The sequence below is a fragment of the Tympanuchus pallidicinctus genome, unplaced genomic scaffold (assembly GCF_026119805.1).
Source record: "Tympanuchus pallidicinctus isolate F22 unplaced genomic scaffold, pur_lepc_1.0 scaffold18, whole genome shotgun sequence".
Classification (NCBI taxonomy): domain Eukaryota; kingdom Metazoa; phylum Chordata; class Aves; order Galliformes; family Phasianidae; genus Tympanuchus; species Tympanuchus pallidicinctus.
The window spans coordinates 11830378-11849754 of NW_026294699.1; the positions used below are offsets into that span (position 1 = coordinate 11830378).

Below are 19377 nucleotides of genomic sequence, written 5' to 3' on the forward strand. Positions count from 1 at the left end.
CCGGATGATTCCTGAGGCCGTCCTCACAGGGCAGGTGCTCCGCAGGGAAACCCCCTCCTTCTCCCTCAGCTGAACAGGCCCTGCCTGCTTTCTGTCCTCTGCAGTTGCTAATTCAGATATGTTCAGCAAGGAGAAGGCTGAAGCTGTGTCCTTGGGGAGCTGCAAGGATGTTATCAGTGAACCACAGATGGCGAGGGCTCAGCCCTGCTGGTGTGCAGGTTGCTGAGTGTGGTGGGAGCCCCACCTATACGTACCTGAACCTGCACACGGTGTGCCTTGTGTGGGAGGCAGCTCCCAGGGCCAGCACGGCTCCCATTCCTCATCAATGAGTGCTTACAGAGCAGAGAAGAGCATGAAAGCTGTGGTTTTTGCCTTCTCAAAGCAGGGAGAGGAATGCATGTGTAATTCCTGCTGTTACAGTTAGTAATCCGTGTGCGTGTGAAATCTTTTATTTTGCCAGTTTGTTTTTTTTTCTCTCCTGTACCAATGTACAGAGGATGTGAGTGAGTAGTTTGAGCTCATGGCTCCAAGCCTGGCTTTGAAGTGAAGCAGCTCTGGAGATCCCCTTGAGTGTCCACCAGCAGTCACACAAATGCTGCTCTCTATGGTGGATGAGCTGCCAGGGAGCTCTCTGCTCTGCTCTGCTCACCCCCTCTGTGCCCATCCACCCTCACCTCCCCCTGCTCAGACCCCCCGTTTTGGCCTCAGCTGTGCTCAGCCTCCAGCTGACAGAGCATCGGCCGGAATAGAGATGAGTGTTTTGGTGTGGGAGGAATAATAGCTGTGCTTCAGTCAGAAATGCTAAGTAGGAGAGAGCTCTGTGTATGGAAGAGAGCTGCCCTGCTTTAATTTGCATCTGTTTGTTCAGATGGCCCAAGCTTCTGTGTGAACTTGTTTGGTGTTTAGCATAGACTCTTCCCACCCCATTTCAGACCAAATGAAATGCAGCATGGAAATGAAGTTGCCTACGCGGGAGTTGATGGGAGCTTGTGGTCATGCTGTAACTTAAACCAGCACAGAAAAACCCTTAGCAAAGAAGTGATCACGTCAAAAAGATGCTCTCAATCAGAAACAAAACAAAACAAAACACCTTTTATTCCTAGGGGAGTTCCAGTTTCTCTGTGGCAGCAGCAACTTGTGGGGAGAGGTCAGAAGCAGGGCAGCAATGCAGCCAAAGCCTCGGCAGCAAAGCTGACCCATCCAAAGGCAGACCCTTGCTAGTTGTCCTCCCACCTCCAGCGATGAGGGGATGATTCCCCTTTGGACAGTTTTCTGGAACTCAGTTTCCTCCTCAAAGAGGAAAATTTGTCTCCGAGCACTTTCCGTAGCCCGGTGTTGTCCCTAACGAAGGGCAGATCCTTCTTCATAGCGGGCAGCTGTCCCGTGAACATGTCCCACCTAGCCAGAGCATCCACAGCCTTGTCTACTCGAGCCAGTTCCTCCTCAGAGACGTTTCTCTCCAGGGCAGCGATGCACATCTCCAGCCACAGCTCATAATCTTTAATGACATCTGCAGGCTGGCTGGGCCCTGCCAGCTGGGGCTGATTCTGCACCTCAGCCAGCGAGCACGACCGCTCGTCCTGCTCCAGCTCCGGGCCGATGGAGAGCGCCTGGCTGCACACATCTGGTGTCAGCGGCTCCGACAAGGAGGTCACGGCCTCGGAGTCGTTCTCACAGCACATCCCGGAGTCCGAGCTGAGCGGAAGGATGTCCTCTGAGGCTGACAGGTCTGCTGGCTCCTGCTTTGGCCACGTGGACAGCACACTCTGCGTCCAAGCATAGAGCTTCTGCGAAGGGAAGGGAAAAGGTTTCATTTTAGAGGATGGGAAGAAATAGGTGCACCTCACCCAACGTTTTCAGGTAAGTACAAAGCATCTCAGGTAGCCCAGCTTGAGATGCCGTGACTGGGAGAATGTTCCTTTACACAGCAGAGGCTTCCTTTTATTTTTCATGTATTTTGTTCTCACAGAGGGTGGTGAGGCACTGGCACAAAGTTGCCCAAGGAGGCTGTGGATGCCCCATCCCTGCAGGCGTTCAAAGCCAGGCTGGATGTGGCTCTGGGCAGCCTGGTTTGCTGGTTGGTGACCTGCATGCAGCAGGGGGTTGGAACTGGATGAGCGTTGTGCTCCTTTGCAACCCAGGCCATTCTGTGATTCTGGTCAGTGTCCATGTCTTAGATGTGGACTGAATCTGTCCTATTATTGAAGACAGTAAAAGGAGAATGGAGCACATTAACTCCCCTGTCTGTATGTGATCTCTGCTAGAGCCAAATCAGGGCCTTGTTAGAGGAAACAGTGTCCCTGGAGAAGCTCCTGAGATGGTGCTGAGGAATTCTCTTCCACTGTGCCATTAAGTCCTGTGGTAATGTGCCCTGTGCTCCTAAGAACAGCTCTTCCCCTCTCGAGCTGAAATGCACAAGTTGGAAGGCTGAGCTCCAGGAAAGAACTAATGAAAGGAAAATGTCTGAGACAATTTCCTTTTTAAATATTAAACACTACAGCGGGTTGCTTCTGGCACACTTACGCTGTGGGGAATGAATCACTGCTCCAGTCATCACTGGATAAAAGGTGATTTCCCTGTCTGCCTTGTTGGCATGCATTGGCATTTTTGGGGTGTTTTTCAGCTTTTGTGGTCTATTTCTCCATCTTCTGCTGCAACTCCCAGCTGATATTGATGCAAAGCTCTGCATTTGCTTTGAAAAAGCAGAGGTGACAACTACTGGGCTTGAAGTCCAGCTGCAGCCCCAGTGCACTGAGCACTGTGCTGGGTCTGTATAGACACCAGAGAGCCTGGTGCTGTTGTGGTTGAGGAGCAGGCACAAAATGCCAAGTCCTACAGAGCTGTCTTCTGCCAGAGCACAAGAGCATCCCCCTTCTCCCTGCCCCCTCTCCTTCTCTATTGCTTTCTCTTTAGGCAAATGACAGAGAAGATAAAGAGCTCAAATTGAGTGGGTGGGAGAAATCGGCCCTGTTTCGTTGCAGTCTGTGCATGGAGCCTCAGGGAAGAATTTCATACAAGAGGAAAATGGACTCTTTCAGCTGAGTTGGTCTGCCCTGCCCCCTCCCTCTGGGGCAAGGAGAAATGTGAAGGGATGGCTCTTCTCCTGCCTCATCCCACCTCCAAGGGCCTCTCCTTCTGGGTGTAAAGCACAAAGGCATCAGAAGCTGCAGTAGGAAGCAGATGAGGAAGGCGACAGCAGAGCTGTTTGGAAGCTGCAAATACTCTGTGGTTTTACGATGCCTTCTAAAATTCCCAAGACTGGAAGTCTGAGAGAGAGTCATAACTGCTGCTTAGCACCGTTCCCAGGACATTCCCACAGTACGTTTGAATTCTTTAAAGCAGGGGATAATTGCCTTGAGTACACTGCCAAAAGCCAAAAATCTTTCCTGTCACTCATCCTCTGGTGGCTTATGGATTGCAAGACATGAAGGGTTCATAGGGCTGCAGCTTCTTTTTATGTTCTCACATGTAAATAGAAAGGGATAATGTTACAGCTTAGCTTACCTGCAGGCAGGTAAACCAGCTTTTGTGCCCCAGTGAGTGAGCTTGCAAAGCTCATTAACACCATGATGGAGGTGCAGCTGCCCTGTGCTGCTGATCCAAACTCTCAGAGCAGCTTGAGCACTGCTGGTTGCTTTCTGGTTGGTTGGTTGGTTTGTTTCGGTGTGGCCACTGCAAACAGTGCAAACTGGTGTAGGCACTATGTGCAGAACAGCCTGGGATGCTGTGAAACGTTGCAGCAGGTGGAAATGGTGGTGGTGGGGAAATGCAATGAGAATTGGTTGGCTTTCAGTTTTCAAGACAGCCTGCAGTGGAGTAAGCAGCTGAGCTGACAAAATGGAGTGCGTTTCTGAGCGTAACTCAGATAAATAAATGGAAGGGCTCATCCTTCCACATAAGGACTGGTTTCCTCTCCCACGTGCTCTGCTGCCCATAATCTCTCAGTCGCAGCCGTTAGCAGCATTACCTGCTCCTGGGGACCAGCGGCTTTGTGTCTGGCATTTCCTGCACTCATTGAGGCTGTCTGGCTCTGCTCTGACAGGTGCTGCTTCTCGCTCGTTCTGCAAGGGAGGTGTGACTCCAGGCTTGCACTTGGGCCAGCCACAACTTCCCAAATCGCACTTTGCAAGGAGCTTGGTTTTCAGATTTGATATCATCTTCAGATGTTCTCTGCTCCATTCACAGTTAACTGTAGAATTAATCTCTGGCACGACTATTTCCTGCCTCAGTGCAGAAGCAAAGGCTCTTACAGCTATCATTGCAGGCTGCATCTCACAGAGCTGTCATTTTCAAGGCAGCAGATGTGAGCTTTGGCAAGTGAGGGCTTTCTGTGAGTTTGAGTTTGCTGCTGCCAGGGTATAGCAGAGTTTGCTGCTGCCTACAGTATTTGCTGCAGGTGTAAAGGAATAGCGTTTCTAGAAGAGCTTAATGCAGACACCACTTCTCTTCTGGGAGGAGATAGTGCTGGAAGGTCAGGCATTGAATTAACGCAGTCCATTGCCCTGGTGCTCTGGGTGATTTGGGGAGCTGCAGGCACCGAATGGTCACAGGCAGCTCACACCATGAGGAAAGCAGCACAACCACACACTTGCATTTTCCCCACGTGCTCTGCTGTGTTTCTGTGTTTTTGTTTCCAAGCTGAATGAAGCAGAGCTGTCCCCATTCCCATTCTGCTCGTTACAGATATAACCACAGACTTTAAAGCAGGCAGCAGGGGAAAATCCTGTCTGTGAACATGATGTTTGCCAGACAGAAATAATAATGAAGGAGGAGGTAGGATGCAGAGTGAGAACAGTGAGATTACTTATATCCTCCTTGCTGTTCAACTCTTTGAAAGGGTAGATAACAGCAGGACAAGGGGAAATGGTTTTAAGTTGAAGGAGGGAAGATTTAGTTTGGATGTCAGGATGAAGTTATTTAATGTGAGAGTAGTGAGTGCTGGAATATGCTGCCCAGAGAGGCTGTGGATGCCCTGTCCCAGAAGGTTTTCAAGGCCAGGTTGGATGGGGCCATGGGCAGCCTGGTCTAATATTAAATGGGGAGGTTGGTGGCCCTGCATGTGGCAGGGGGGTTGGAGATTCATGATCCTTGAGGTCCCTTCCAACCCTGGCCATTCTGTGATTCTACTGGGCTACTGAGCCCAGCTTTTTAGCCATCGGAGGCAGAAAATCCCTTTCTGGATCTATGGGAGGTTAGCTCTGCTCCTGACAGTGTCTGTAAATGGTGTTAGCAGTTCTGTAGGTGGGAGAAAAAGATCCATTTATTAGGAAGTAGTCCGTGAGGATCCTTTCTTGAACTGCTAAGCTGAGGAACTGCAGCAAAGTTCCCCGCTAATATTTCCTCTGGGATATCAGCAGCCCCAGAGAAAACCACGTTGGCACATGAGAAAGAACATGGACATGGGAACTGCTGTTGCTCTGGCCACAACTTGCTCTGGCTTCACCTCTGCCCACCCTGAATTTGGGAACAGCAATAGCGGAACAGCTGCACTGCCTTTGTCACTGGCCAGAAGCCCTAGAGCTTGCTTAGAGAGTTGGTCACTGGCCACACTGAAATCATAGCTCTTGTTTGAGGCATGACCTGCTCTCATAGAAACTGAGCATGCTAATGCTGGGATGTTGGGGGTAGCCCCCTGGCTGGTGGCTCTGTCTCTCACCCTGTAGCGCTCGACAAGCTTGAAGCCCACGACGTGCTGCAGCTTGCGCAGGCAGATGGGGCAGGGCTCCAAGGGCCGCAGCAGGGCTTCATCCAGGCTCAGCGCGCCCTGCATGATGCACTGCAGCCAGCGGCACGTCCCCAGGCCCATCAGGTGGCAGATCTCGTGACAGGTCACCTGTTGGGAAAACAGAAATCAGTTGTCTCAGCATTGCTGCGAGTCCTGTTGCCTCTCCTCGCAGTCAGCACTGCGGTTTGCTCCGGTGGCACAGGGAGTTGAGGGGTGCCTCCATAGAGCACCAAGATGCAAAGTGCTTGGGAGTATGGGCGTACACGAGCAGAGTCTCTGGGCTGAGAGGCAGATTATGCTCAGGCCTGAAGTACTGAACCTCAGATAGCAAGAAATAGGGAGTGCAGGAGAGCACTGGTCCTACCTTACAGCACTGGACCATCTCTTGGGCACTGAATGGCAAGGTCCGCTCTCGGCTCTCCTTGCTGACATCACTTAACTGTTCTTTCTTTGTGAGTGGGTTCAAGCTGCTACAGCTGGCCTGGGGGAAATCCCCAGAAAATCTGGCGAAGCTGCAGACACCCACTTCTGTAAAGAGAAGAGTACAGAGGCTAGGCATCGGTGCTTGTGGCTTTTCCCCAGTTCAACATGCCTGTACTGGTGCAAAAAGACATGCTTCCAAGGTTTGCAGTGCTTTGGCTGCCTCTGCCTAAAATAGTGTCCCTGGATCACTACTCACTATGAGTCCCTTAATTTTAAGTTGGAAAAACCCAGCTCATCAGGCAGTGAAAAAAAATTAGGGATGATATTTATGCAGTGCTGCCTTATCCAAATGCTGTGCTGGGACATCATCAGACTCCAGTCTCACCTTGTCCTGGCAGGAATTTGCTGAATGTGAAGCTCCAGGTCTCACATGGGTACAGGTCCAACAGAGTGAGCCCGAGGACACACAGAGCATCCATGGGCTTGTTGTTCTTCAGGAAGTTCAGGATCCCATCTGGACAAATGGGAGAGATGCCCATTAAATTGAAGCATCCTTGGAAGACGCGCAAGAGCCACACAGGAGCAGATTTCCAAATGTGAAAGGCTTCAGAACTCCCCTGTGCATCACCCAGCCCATGGATTTACTTTGGCTCTGGACAGACTGTGGGAGAGCTCAGCCCACATGAGAGCAACAGTGCTGGATCTGAACAGAACAGCACAGAAAAAAATACAAACAGCAGAGGAAAACATGATGGAAGTCTCTTTGCTTTCATTCCTGCTTCCAGCCTCAGAGTTCTGGGTTTTCCCCAGAATCAAGATTTCTCCCTTCTCCCTCCCTGATAAAGGGTGATGTCAGGCATTTCCCCATGGAGGGCCTTATCACCACACACCCAGACCCTCACCTGCATGCAGCTGCACTCTGTCTGAGTCCTGGCTGTGGCGGTAGCAGCAGTGAATTGATGAGATGGGGATGGAAGGAAGGCACTTCACACGGAGCCCCAGGAAGAAAGACTCCACGCAGCTCTGAAGGGAATCCAGCAGTGAGGGTCCCGCAGGCCCTTCGGTCAGGTCTAGGGAGAAAGCTGTGGTGTCAGCACCCCAAGGCCAGAGTGAACCAGGAGCTCTGGGGGGTCCCGTGGGTCTGGCCCCAAGGCAGGCTTGTTTTGAAGCTAATTGCTAGCTCTGGGATGGGGCAGTCATCCCTAGATGGTTTTGTGGGTGTGGAGAAGAGGAGGGGGCTCTGTTAGAGGGTCACCACGAGGAAGCAGGGTCTCATTGCAGAGAAGGAAGGCTATCTTTGAGCTGAGCAGTGCAGAAAGGTTAACCTGGGTGGAGCCAGGGGGCTTCTTGTTGTCTGGCAATTGGCATGGATGGAGCTCCCAAAATGCTGCGTTATCCAGCATTGTTTTACATATGCATACATACAGATATGTATATATATATCTATGTATATATGTATTCATACCAAATCTCACCCAAGGGCACCCGTGGTATTTTCTGGGGAGCTGTATTGTTGGTAGTCATCATGACTCCTGACTCTGCACTGGGGATACAGCAGAACCTTTGCTGTTGTGGACTTAGCTTTCCTTGTATGAAATATTTCTTGCCTTCTTGGCAGAAAGGAAGGATGGCAATAGAGTTGGGTCGTCCCTCTCCCTCCCTCCCCCCCCCCGCCTTGTGCCTTGCTGGGTTGCTCAGTGTGGATGCCTTACCAATAGGCTGCAGGTAGATGTGCTTTCTGCAGAAGCTCTGCTTTCTCCTCAGCATGGCATGGTAGAAGGTTTCAAAGTCCTCGGGGGCATCGGGGTGGCTGAGGAGCCAATCGAAAGCTGTCCGGATGAGCAGCGTGCAGAAAAGCGTCCTCTGTGGGTTGTAGGCTTCAGAAAGGAACAGCTTTTCTGCCCTGGAGAAAGCCTTGGCATAGAGCTCCTGCAGAGCAGGGTTGGTGGAGATCAATGCATCCTTCAGAGCCCGGGGCCCGAAGCTGAACTCCTGAGTGTGTTTGCACTGCAGCATTGCGGAGAGGCCCACGGGCCGTTGGGGATCTGGCAGAGCTCAGCTCTCAGATCTGGTTGCCACGGGCTTCCAGCTGTGGGATCTTAGTGGGAGTCTGCAGGCTGCGCTCAGCACCGGCCGGGTGTCCTGAAATGTGTGTGAGAGAGAAGCCGTCATGGGACGGCCTGCATCTTCATGAGCATCACCGGTTTGTGCACCAGCAGGTGGTGCTCGAGAATGCGCGGCCCCCGTACTGCGAGCAGAGGTCTGGGTTAAATCAGATGGTTGGGTTTAACTGTTTTTTTACTGATGCTCCAGTTTAAGGTCGGGTGTCGAACCTCTGGCTGTGTTAGCCCTTATACTGTGCTGAAAGGCAGTGCTCCTGTCCGTGGTGGGAAAGAAGAGCAGAAGTGCCAAGTGGAACCCAAGTATTTAGCAGCTGTGTTTTGGGAAAAGCTGCTTTGTACAGGTAAGTGCTCCACCTGTGTACAGCAGGATGGAAATGCACAGGTAGGTATGCAAACAAGTGTTCCAGGAAGAAGGATTATTTTCTGTGAGGTGAGTTAATACTGGTTTAGAAGAAACCTGTGTGGATAAGTGCGTGTATCAGCTGATGGTATCACTTTGTAACAGTGCAATGAGAGGGGAAAAAAGAAAAGAGGTACAGTATTTTTAGGAGGAACTGGTTAATCTGTAATTTAAGTAGCTCAGCAGTCACCAGGTCCCCCTGGGGACAGAGATATAGCCATGAATTCAATATTCAAATAAGAGTACCAACGTGAGCCAGATGTTTTCCTCGGTTACAGTGAGATGTCTGTGATAGTTTCACCATAAGATAAAGGTGGCAGCCCTTTAAAATTGAGTTTCTTTACATCTAACCCTTGGGAAGATAGTTGTCTGTTTAAGCAGCCCTTAGAAAAGACTTGTTTTGTGTGATCTTCTATGGAGCTGAGGGTATATCCCAGAGGAGAGGGAGCAGGTAAAAAGCTTGCTTTTATTTTTGCAAGCTTTGTATTCTGCTGGCATTGAAGCCTGACAGCAGGAGCACAGTGGGATCTGAAGTAGTACAAGGGCCTGAAACCAGTGGAATTCTGGAGACAAAATCTCTGATGCTTTCTCAGCTACCTCTTCTGATTGCCCAAAAAGTGTCCGTGTTGTTTTTGCAACAAGACTACATGTGGGATTATCTTGTACTCTGTCACCCAAATAAATCTCTTGGCTTCTGACTTACTTCCAAATTTAAGATTTGGAAGTTTGCATTGAAGGGAGATTCAGACCCTACTGAAGTCATCAGGAGTTGAATCTTGACCCTGCTGTAGTCTGAGGCAACACTCATCCTGCACAAACTCAAAATGCAAGCATCCTTTTCCCCACCATACTCAGAACTGACACTGGGAAAGCATGAGCAACGTTAGCACCGCTGTGCTGTGTGAGCCCTGCCTGCTGCTCAGCAGGAAGCCCAGCTCTGTGCTCAGCCTGGGTTGGTGGTGATCTTGCCAAAGGTTTCTGAGAAGCAGGAGCTGCTTTCATCAGCGCTGCCTGCGAGTACGTGGGGATGTGAGAGGAGCTGCTTAGAGAATGAATGGATTTTTCCAAATGGGAAGCAGCAAAGAGTGGATGAATGCAGTAAGGAACACAATGGGTGCAGTCTCTTAGCCTGTGTTCCCCCGGGCTCTCTCATGAAAAGCAGCGTGCACCCAAAACTATGGACATACATTGTTTCCCAATGCTTCCTAAAAGGAGACATTCACACTGCACCAGACATCCCCAGCAATAAGCATGGGCATTTTGTGAGCACCCACGATGCATGAGGATGTCCAAGATTACACTTTGGTGCTTGGGAACTCACTTGCAGTCTGGAGCACTGTGTGCCTCCTTCTCTTGGACACCAGTTTTGTTTCCAAGAGAGCAGCAGCAACCCATTGCATTCACCAAATCCAGCACCATTGCTTCTATGTAACAAGCATTTCTAGAGTACTTCATTGCAGGAAATCAGTGCTTCAGAAAAATGTTATGGGCATCTTCAGCAGATTCTTTTGCAATGCTGACTGTAGAAGATGGTATCTGTGCTTGATCTAATAGATGGATGCGCTGTTTTCATTAACTGGTGTGGAAAGGCTTTGTAATTTTTTAGCTCTTATTTTGGGCTGCTATAATGCTCCAGTGTGGTCCTTCCAGAGGGAATGGCACTTCAGCTGCAATGGGCATTCATTTTCCAGCAGTTGTAAGACACCAAGGCAGTGATGCAGAACTGGAAGCACCAGTGCCTCCATGTGCATTCCAGGTATTTAGGAAGGAGATGTTATGTCTTTAGAGCAAGCAGCAATTCATTTGATGTCTTGGCCAATGACAAGCCATAGGATCTGATTAGCAAGCCCTGAGGAGAAAGTAACTCTTATTTAAAAGGCCGTTGACTTATGGTTGCACTTGAGGAAATCCTTAAAGCAAAGTTACAACAATAATTTGCTGCAAGCGAGGGTCTCCACTCATGGCATTCTCTCTTTTTTTTAACTATCAGGGGAAAAAATTCCTATTTTCAATCTGGACTTTGTTATTCCCACTTGCAGCCATTTGTTAATGTTTACTTTTTTCCAAAACTGTGGGCATTCCCTAAATATCCAGCCTGAGCACTCACAGCCCATAGACCCCCACTGTCACACTAACCTGTAAATGCTTTCATGTGCAATTCAGGTTAATCGTAAGTTATTCCCTTTGCAAATCAGGCGCCTATAAATTATTCTCTGTAATTGGAAATTACCTATGAATTATTCTATTTGAAATTCACATCTATGTCATTCATTCTCTTATTATATTGACATTGCTTGCTTGGACAGGTATGCTTGGGGCTGACAGCAAAACTCTGGAAAGCCAAGGCAGTGCCATACAGCACGAGTTCATCCATGATGGGATGGCCAACAGAGATGGTCTGGTGTGCAGAAAACCAGCATTATGCAGCCTAGAAAAGGGGCATCTATGGATACAGGTTGGCCATTGTAAAGCTGTTCATTTTCTAAGCCTGCTTGTAAGGTGTTTCTCTTTGATTCAGGTGTTCTCCCCTCTTGGCTATTGTGCAGTATTGAGAGACAGACTCCTTCAACTGGGCTGCTTGGGTGTCAGAGAGGCATTAGCAAAGACTATTAAAACTGATTAATGGCTTGAGTTAGGTGCTGTACTGTAAACAGGCAGTGAGAGAGCTGAAGATTCATAGCCGGTCAGCAGCAATGAAGAGCCCAGAGCAAACAGAACAAGCGTTAGCTAATTATCAGCACACCCTAGTTGCTCTAATAGCTCTTTTCCTGAGATTTGCAGTTGATATCTGCTGCTGCCACTCGCAGAGCATTCTCACCTTCCTGGTATAACAGAAATGACCTGAGAGCAGTTTTATCAACGTTTGCTGACAGCAGAGAATGGATGCCCAATGGGCAAGTCCAGCACAGTGGGACAGAGGACAGTGGACGTGTGCGAGGATTTAACCACAGTGCAAATAATGTCCCCGCTGTTCCTCTCCTCCCTCAATGACCTGGTTGCAGTCCTCACCCAGCCTGAGGCTTTGCCTACCCACTGGGCTCAGCTGCCAAGGTCAGAATAGATGCATTTTGCCAGGTTCAGACCTGGAAAGGGACAACTGGATGCTGAAGGGGGATTTGGGGATTCTTAGCAGCTCTCCGAATCTGCTCTGCTCACAGAGGAAATGGACCCCGGGTCTGATTCTGCCCCATGCTTGTGCCCACGGGGAGCTGGAGCCCTTTTCAATCTGTGGCAACAAAATGCTGAGTCAGATCTCGGTGTGTTCCCATCCACACAGCCAGATAAAAGCCTCCTGCTGCCATATCCCAATAGTATTTATGCGTAACGTCTCCAGCATACGCCTGTGACTCTGACACAGATGATTTGTGTGGTCTCTGAAAATGAGTCGTTCCCAGGAAACCTCCTGAGATTCACTCGGGAGGACAGTCGACCTGCAGGCTGAAAGCATGGGGGCTTATTGCTGCAGGGCACCTCACCTCAGTCTGCCTTGTGACTTCCCATGGGCTGCTGGCCAGGGCAGATGGACAACCCATGGGCAGAAAGGTTTGTGGTATTAAAGACTGGAATTGTAAAGGTCATTAACCACGTAAGATGGAGACAGATGCTTGCAGATTATTTCCAAGCACTTACACATCCTCTTCCCTCTTGATTTTGTTTTATGTTAAAGCCTGCTCTCTTTCATACGTTCTGCTATGAATATGTATTAAGGACATGCATTACCCATAGTTTGTCTTCTATCCTAAGGATTTCATTCTGTGCTCATAAATAATGCTGCTTTTCATGTGTGCTTTCTATTTAGGGATCTCTAAGAGCCACACAAATACTACAGAAATATCTGTGCTGCCCTACAGAAGAGGAGATGAAGGTATGCACCCTCTGTCCTCTTCCCACTCACACCCACTATCTCATTGGTTTTGGTGCTCGTGGATTTTTCATTCTTTGGTTAAACTCTCAGTGGTGTTTCTCCCATGCACCTGTGAGATGAAGGGATGGCTGCATTCTTCTTCCCTTGCTCTTGCATGCAACAGACTTGCATACATTGCTGGATATTTTCTGCGTATTTGATAACCAAGGACCCAAGGGCAGCCCAGAATTAGAGCACACTGCCTGTCAGTGCTCTACAACAAACGTAGTGCTGCCGAGATATCCAGGCTGTAATCATTCACAGCTCTGGGCACTTCGCTCTTCATCGTACTTGTCTAGACAGACTAAATGGGTTCTGCAAGACAGCCCCAGTGTCAGCCAGGATAGAAGCTGCAGGATTTCCACACAGAGGAATACCCAAACAGGTATGGCTACGGTTAGATATTCCCTCAAGTGCAGGCGTTATAAAAGTAGTTCATCATGTGGTATAAATGCACTGTAATGCTGTGTCTCTTCCCCAGGAAACCAGGTGCTCTGTAAAGCAGCAGCACGAGGCAGGGGATGCTCCTTTTGCAGTGTCTCTGTCAGGGAGCCACACAGCAGCGGGGCTGCAGAGGGCAGCCCCACACCCACGACCTCACCGTGGCCGTCTGCAGCCGAGCCCTCGGCAGCTGGAGCTGTTTCAGCAAACAGGCACGTTCTGGAAGTGCTGCAGGAGCAGCTCCTGTTCTGGGGGACCCCCAGGCCCACCCGACCCTGCAGATTTGGATCCGGGGCATTTTGCTTCTGGATCACACGGCTTGGTATGAGGGGAAGGAAGCGATCCCTCAGCGCCCTGAGCTGCTGCCCCACGGCCCGCAGAGCCCAGCTGAGCCCCTGCACCCAAGCCCCTGGGAGGATGCTCCAAGGGCAGCTCCCCGAGCAGAACCCCGGGCACGCCGAAACGACGATCTGAGAATGTCTTGGAGGTGCTGGCGGATGCCCTCGCTGAAGCCCCACCACCCCTCTTTGGGAGGAATACCCCAAGAGCAGCTCCTTGCACTCCGGCATAGGGGCTGCCGCAAGCAGGACCTTGGTCGCGTAGAATGATGCCCCCAAGCTGCTCCCCCCAAAAGGCGGGGACAGCCCACGGGGGAGGGGGGGATCCCACGGAAGGGTCCCGACCCCCCGCCCTCCGCAACCGGCAGCCCCCATTCCCTCCCGGTTAGGATGACCGCTCGAATCCTCCCGACTCCGCGCCCACCCCGAGCCCCCGGGACCCCCAGCACTCACCGCCCGCCGGGCCGGGGCTGCGGAAGCCGGGGAGGATCGGCAGGGCCGGGGCAGCCGGCTCGGGGCTGGCGAGGCGGAGCGGAGCCGGGCAGCGGCGGCAGGAGGAGCGGCGGCGGCGGCGGCAGCAGGAGGAGGAGGAGGAAGAAAAAGGGGGAGAAAAAGCGGCACGAGTGGGGCTTGGCCCCTCCGCCGGGAGCCCACGGGATTCGCCGAGCTGCCGCCGGGAGCCGCCCCGAACCCCGCGGGGGAAAGCGCCGGGGGCAGCGCCGGAGAGGGGCCGGGGGGACCGGCGGGCAGCGCGGGGCTGAACCCTACGTCGGGCTGCAGGGCAGCCCCGCAAAATGGTTTTGGAAGAAAAAGGGTAAACGGGGCTCTGGGAAGGGGTTGTCGGCACCGGCGGGTCCACGCTGGAGCCTGGAGAGGAGCGATGGGAGCGCGCTCCTGCCGGGAGCCCGGGGCTGGGCGACGTGTCGGTGCCGCAAGGGCTGAGAGCTCTTTAATCTGCTCTGTTAATAAGAAACGAAGGTTGGAGTGGGTGTCTGGAGAGCAGAGCCCTAGTTATGTGGTTGTACCGGAGACTGATGAGATCTGCTCCATGGGAGTGGTGGCTGTGTTTGCCTTGATGCTCCTCTTAGTGCATCTCTCGCATGACGTGGATGTGTTTCTGTGTCCCAGGGTGTCCTTTAATTTGGGAATATTATCTGTTCTCAGGAAGGTTAATTACACTGGAGGAGTGGATCTCCAGCCCCATTTCCTCGTGTAGTCTAGCTTTTGTGTTTTGATCCTTTCAGTGCTTTGATCCTGCGTTTCTCCATCACTAGATGGAAGGACAAAGGAAGATTCCAGCTGGAACCTGGACTTTGTCCCTAAGTGACACAAACAGAAGTTAGGAACACATTTCTCAGGCTGTGGAGCTGCAGTGCTCCTTGTAGCCCACACTGCAGGCACAGCTCTGCAGGGTACAGCAGGAATACTCCACTAGAGCCTCAGTGACCATACAGGTGGATAGATTGCAGCACTGCGGGGTACTGAGCACCAGGATAAGAAAATCACTGAATGCAGCAGCCTGCCACCCTGGGCTCTGCATTGCTCTTAAGGCACTGAGAGCATCACTGGTGAGAAATTGCCTTAATTAGCTGCTATCATAATCAGAAGGAGGGGAGCAGCAGCAGTCTCACCTGGCAGCCTCTGTGGGAACCTTTCTGCAGTGCAGTGTGGGGGCAGGGCTGGGCCTGGCGGCCTTGCAGCATCATCCCTTCCCTTCATCTGCTCACCAAAGCATGGGAGATGCCCTCTGTTCAGTTTTAATTGGTTGCTGCTTGTAATTGATGTTTATTTGTATTAATTATCTGAAATGATGTATCTCTGTGTTGTTTGTAGTACACCAGCAGTGTGTTCAGAGCAACACAAACCCCAGACAGGCAGCTCCTGCCCCGGAGAAGCCAAGAGCTAAACCAGGCAGCAATGCTGGCAGTGTGCTCCAGGAATGGAGACTTAGGTTTATTTCCTAGAAAACCTATTGCAACCTTGGTATTTAATGCTTGCTTTAGCTGCCCACCTGCAGATCAGTCAGCACAGCTGAACAGGACTGGTGCTGCTGTGGTGTCCTCACAAACAGAAGGGAATCTGCCCCAGAACAACACCAGGACTGGCTCTTGAGAGAGTGTCCTTTGGTCATCTGAAGAAAGCTGCACGCATGGATATCTCCATGAGGGAAAATGTCAGTACTGAGTGCTGTGTGAGCCACGGACAGGAGACCAAACTACAGCCACAGGTTGGAGCCAGACAAGCTGAAATGAGGAAACAACACACTGGGTTTTTTTCTTTAGAATGAAGCTGATGATCTCCTGGAATAAATTGCCGAGGACAGCCTCCACATATGTTGGAGTTTTCCAGATAAGATAAGATGCCTTTTCTGCAAGATGGGCTCCAGGCAGGCACACAGTGCTGGGTTTTGTGCAGCCCAGGAAGGTTCTGCTGCTGCTGAATGCTGCAGGTGTGACACTTTCTCCTGGGATTGGTGCTTGGGCTGTCGAGAAGTTGGTGTTATTTCTCTGTCTTTGCAATCTGCAGCAGTTTTGAAGAAGGCAGGGCGCATTTAGCAGCAGTCTGGTCTGCTACCACAAAGCAGAAATGCGTATGAGCAAACTTTCTTAAAGTTTGAGTGTGAAAAGCAGCCTTGATAAAGCATTGTGGGTTCTTCTGTTCTCTTTCTGCTCTGTGACCACAAAACCCTGATCTAGATTTGAGCAGCCCTGCTGAGGGCTGCATTAATAGCAGCCACACTGTGCTTGGTCCTGACGCAGATGCAGTCCTGCCAGGAGCACCAGGAGGAGGATGGGGGAATGCACCAGAACAAGAGCCTGGCCTTAAGATGCTGCTTTGCAAAAAGGAGTGATGTAAAGGTTTCTGGCAGGGACAGACTTTGGGTGCTGTTCGTTGATAGTGAGGGAAAGGGAGAAGCAGGACTGAGCAGTTTGTGGCAGAGGCTGAGGGTTACCACGCTGGGAGTGCTGCTGGGGACAGGTTTGCCTTCTTTGTAGGCTGGAGATGTGGTGGTGTGTTTCTGGTAGCAGGACAGTCTAAAGCAGGAGATGAGGAATCAATAAAGCAGGTGTTCTGCTTGTGCAGGCTGGGGACTGTGTGAGACAGGCCGTGCCAGCTTTGTGCTTCCCCTCTGAAACTGCTGTTCTGGCTCTGCCTGCATCAGAGGGCACAGGAAGGAGAGCCGTTCCTTGTCTCTTCCATTCACTCTCTGTAATATCCTTAAAAGTGGTGATGTGTCACTCTGGTGCCTGAACAGGTTCCTCCTGTGCCCAGCTGCTGCTCTGCCCACCCATCGCCCTGCCCTCAGCAGTTGGGATGGACCTCATGGAGGCAAACAGTGATGTTGTCAGGATTTTTTTGCCTTTCCCACGAAGCGGTGAGGAGCAGCAGCAGTAAAGGATGATGGAGGAGAAGGGAGCAGCAGGCAGCAGGCCCTTCTGGGAGGTGAGAGAGCTGGGGCATCGGTGTCCCCGAGGCACTGGATCATGCCTGCAAGCAGAACTGTCCCTCTGCACTGTGTCCTGGTACAGCCCATCTCCATCAGTGGGCTGGGGAACTGACAGAAACAGCGCTGGGCTGGTGCTCCTGCAGTGACACAGACTGGAAGAGACAAACAGCCCCAGCCCTGCTCTGATCAGTGAGTGCAATCTGCTGCTACAACTGCTGCTGGAGGGAGAGGGGAGGGAGGGGAAAGAACAGCGATTAAGTGAAGCGGGAGCCGTTTGTTTGCAGATCTGTTACTAGGTCACGGTACCACCTATATCCTGGGTTTATTAAGGCTTTTAAATGGAGCCTGAGGTTTGAGACCCTGGGGAAGGGGCTGTCCCTCCTGCAGCTGGCTGATTGCTGCTTCAGTTCTGCTGTACTGCTAATAGAAGGAAAACTTCTCTTATCCCAAGCTCTGCTCGTTTGCAGAGCTGCTTTCCCTTTCCAGCACTGATCCCTGTGGGCAGTTGGTGTTTGTGCTCCACAAAGGAAGAGAGATTTCAGATCCCTGTATCTTTGCAGAGGGTTTAGGTACTTTTAAATTCATTTTTATTTTTGCTGCTGGCAATGTGGGGATCAGTGCTTTGTGGCTCCTGACCGAGGTTCAGGAGCCCCATGGAAGGAGGCTGTGCTGGAGCAATCCATCCCAGGCTTTAAGCCCAGCCCGGACCTGCTCTGTGTTTTCCCTGGGTTCAGTATTGAGGCCAGCAGAAATAGCATCTCATTTCCCGGTGTCAGAGGAGGTGCTAAGTAGGACAAAGTTAAATTTGGGATTATTAGGAAGAGAAGAAGCTCAGATGCTTCAATGCACGTTTGTCTGATGGTAACATCAGAGCACAAATGTGAAGAGAGCTGCCCTTTGCGGAGGGCAAAGCGAGGAGGATGCAGTGATGCAGTGAATTACTGGGCAGAAGTGGGTATTTGGGAGAGCTTTGGGTTTCCCTCGTGCACAAGGGTCTGGCTCCCAGTCTGCGGCATTTCGGCCCAGGGAGCACCCAGCTGGTGTCAGCAGTGGTGCAGGGCAGGTAGGCACCTTGGTGCAGAGGAATTTGGGAAAGCACAGGTGGAGGTGTTCTCCTTGGTGGCAGCTTCATTTCAATCTCTATTGGAGTTTTTCCTAAGAGAGAGGCAAAGGCGTTGAGTTTCAATGGGCAATAATTAAACGGAGACAGTGCGCTCTAGAGAAAAATGTACTGTGTATAAAAACAAGGGAATCTTTGAACAAGAAGCAAAGCCCAGCACCAAGCTGTGCAATTAAAAAGCTGCAGTGAGATGAGATACGAGATGGAGAGAGATTCAGAGACACTGAGATATTTGGGCAAATCACCGTGCCCCAGTTTTCTCCTTGGCTGCCCTTGGCTGGATGAACTCACTGGTGGGCACTGCCAGCACCAAACTGAGCGCAGTGGATGCACTGGGAGCAGCAGGGCTGGGAGCTGGGCCGTGTCCTGCAGGATGAGCCCCCACATCCTGGCTCGTGGCTGTGTCACTGCTCATGGTGCTGGCATTGCTCCGGTGCCGGTCTGCTTTCACCCAGGGATGCCACGAAGGCGGCTAAAGGCCAAGTGCTGTTGCTGGAAGCCAGCTGCAAATTAGTGCATGGCGTGTGATTAATGTGTTTTTGAATGCATTCATGTCCTGCCACACTGGCTGTGGCTCTTGTGTCACACTCGGTGCTCTCAGAACATTTATTAGCCTTATAGATCCCCTGATTATTGCTTTCTCTTTTATAATTAAGCTATGAAACTCAGCATGGTGCAGCTTATACGGCGTTAATTCAAGCCTGGCATTCTCTGCCTGTGCCCTAGGGTAAGGCTAAACGCTGGCAGCTGGGCTGCTCACTGCACAGTTGCTATTCTGAAATTCTCTAATATGATTACAGAAATAACAGTCTGTGCATATGGGTGACTTGGGGCTCAGTGTTGCTGCACGCAGCAGTGAGACATGGTGTGAGCTCTTTGGAGCTCCCCACGTCAGCACTGTCAGCTCTGCTTTGCTGTTTGCTGCTCTCCTTTCTCAGGACATGAGTGAGTTCTTTCTATTTCTTATGTCCTGGCCTTGGCTTAAAACTCAAGTAAGTGGAATAGAGGATTTTCTGTGGAGCTGAGTATTTACAGCCACTTTCTGTCAGCTGCAGCAGCTCTCTGAGTGTTTCTGTCCTGCCCATGTTGCAGCAGGTCACCACTTCGCGTGGTCACGTGGTGAGCTGAGCTAGGAACAACAGTATCATAAACCACATCTATTTCTTTGCAATTTTTGCTTTTCCACCTCCTAGGATGTAGGATGGACTGTGCTGGGATAGCAGGAGCTCAGCACTACCGGACAGGAGATTGTTGCAGTGACCCAGCATCATGCTTCCAGTCACCGCTGGTCCCAGCACAGAGAGCTCATGAAGGCTTTGCTGGTCTGCTGCTGCTCCACTGGCAGTCCCTGTGGAGTGTGCCCAGCCCTCGCTGCAGAGATGTCTGAGTGGGCAGTGATGGGCTTCAGCTGCTCTGCCCACCTTGGTTCTGGGCTCTGTGTGTGCAGGCAGTCCT

General features: G+C 51.2%; 1 protein-coding gene across 1 annotated transcript; it reads right to left on the reverse strand.

Moving 5' to 3' along the window:
• Positions 1–1109: 1109 nt before the first annotated feature.
• AMZ1 (archaelysin family metallopeptidase 1) lies at positions 1110–14172 on the reverse strand. Its single transcript, XM_052680071.1, has 7 exons — positions 13808–14172; positions 7861–8290; positions 7051–7218; positions 6534–6662; positions 6090–6253; positions 5657–5833; positions 1110–1787 (listed from the first exon to the last, which is right to left on the reverse strand). The coding sequence occupies exons 2-7, from the start codon at positions 8162–8164 to the stop codon at positions 1218–1220; spliced, it is 1512 nt and encodes a 503-aa protein (XP_052536031.1). The 5' UTR covers positions 8165–8290; positions 13808–14172; the 3' UTR covers positions 1110–1217.
• Between the last annotated feature and the right edge of the window lie 5205 nt (positions 14173–19377).

Coding starts and splice junctions, on each gene's coding strand:
- AMZ1 (XM_052680071.1), bottom strand. CDS start 8,164: ATGCTGCAGTGCAAACACACTCAGGAGTTCAGCTTCGGGCCCCGGGCT. Junction 7,219..7,860: donor CATCTACCTGCAGCCTATTG/GTAAGGCATCCA, acceptor CTTTCTCCCTAG/ACCTGACCGAAGGGCCTGCG. Junction 6,663..7,050: donor CAGAGTGCAGCTGCATGCAG/GTGAGGGTCTGG, acceptor CCATTTGTCCAG/ATGGGATCCTGAACTTCCTG.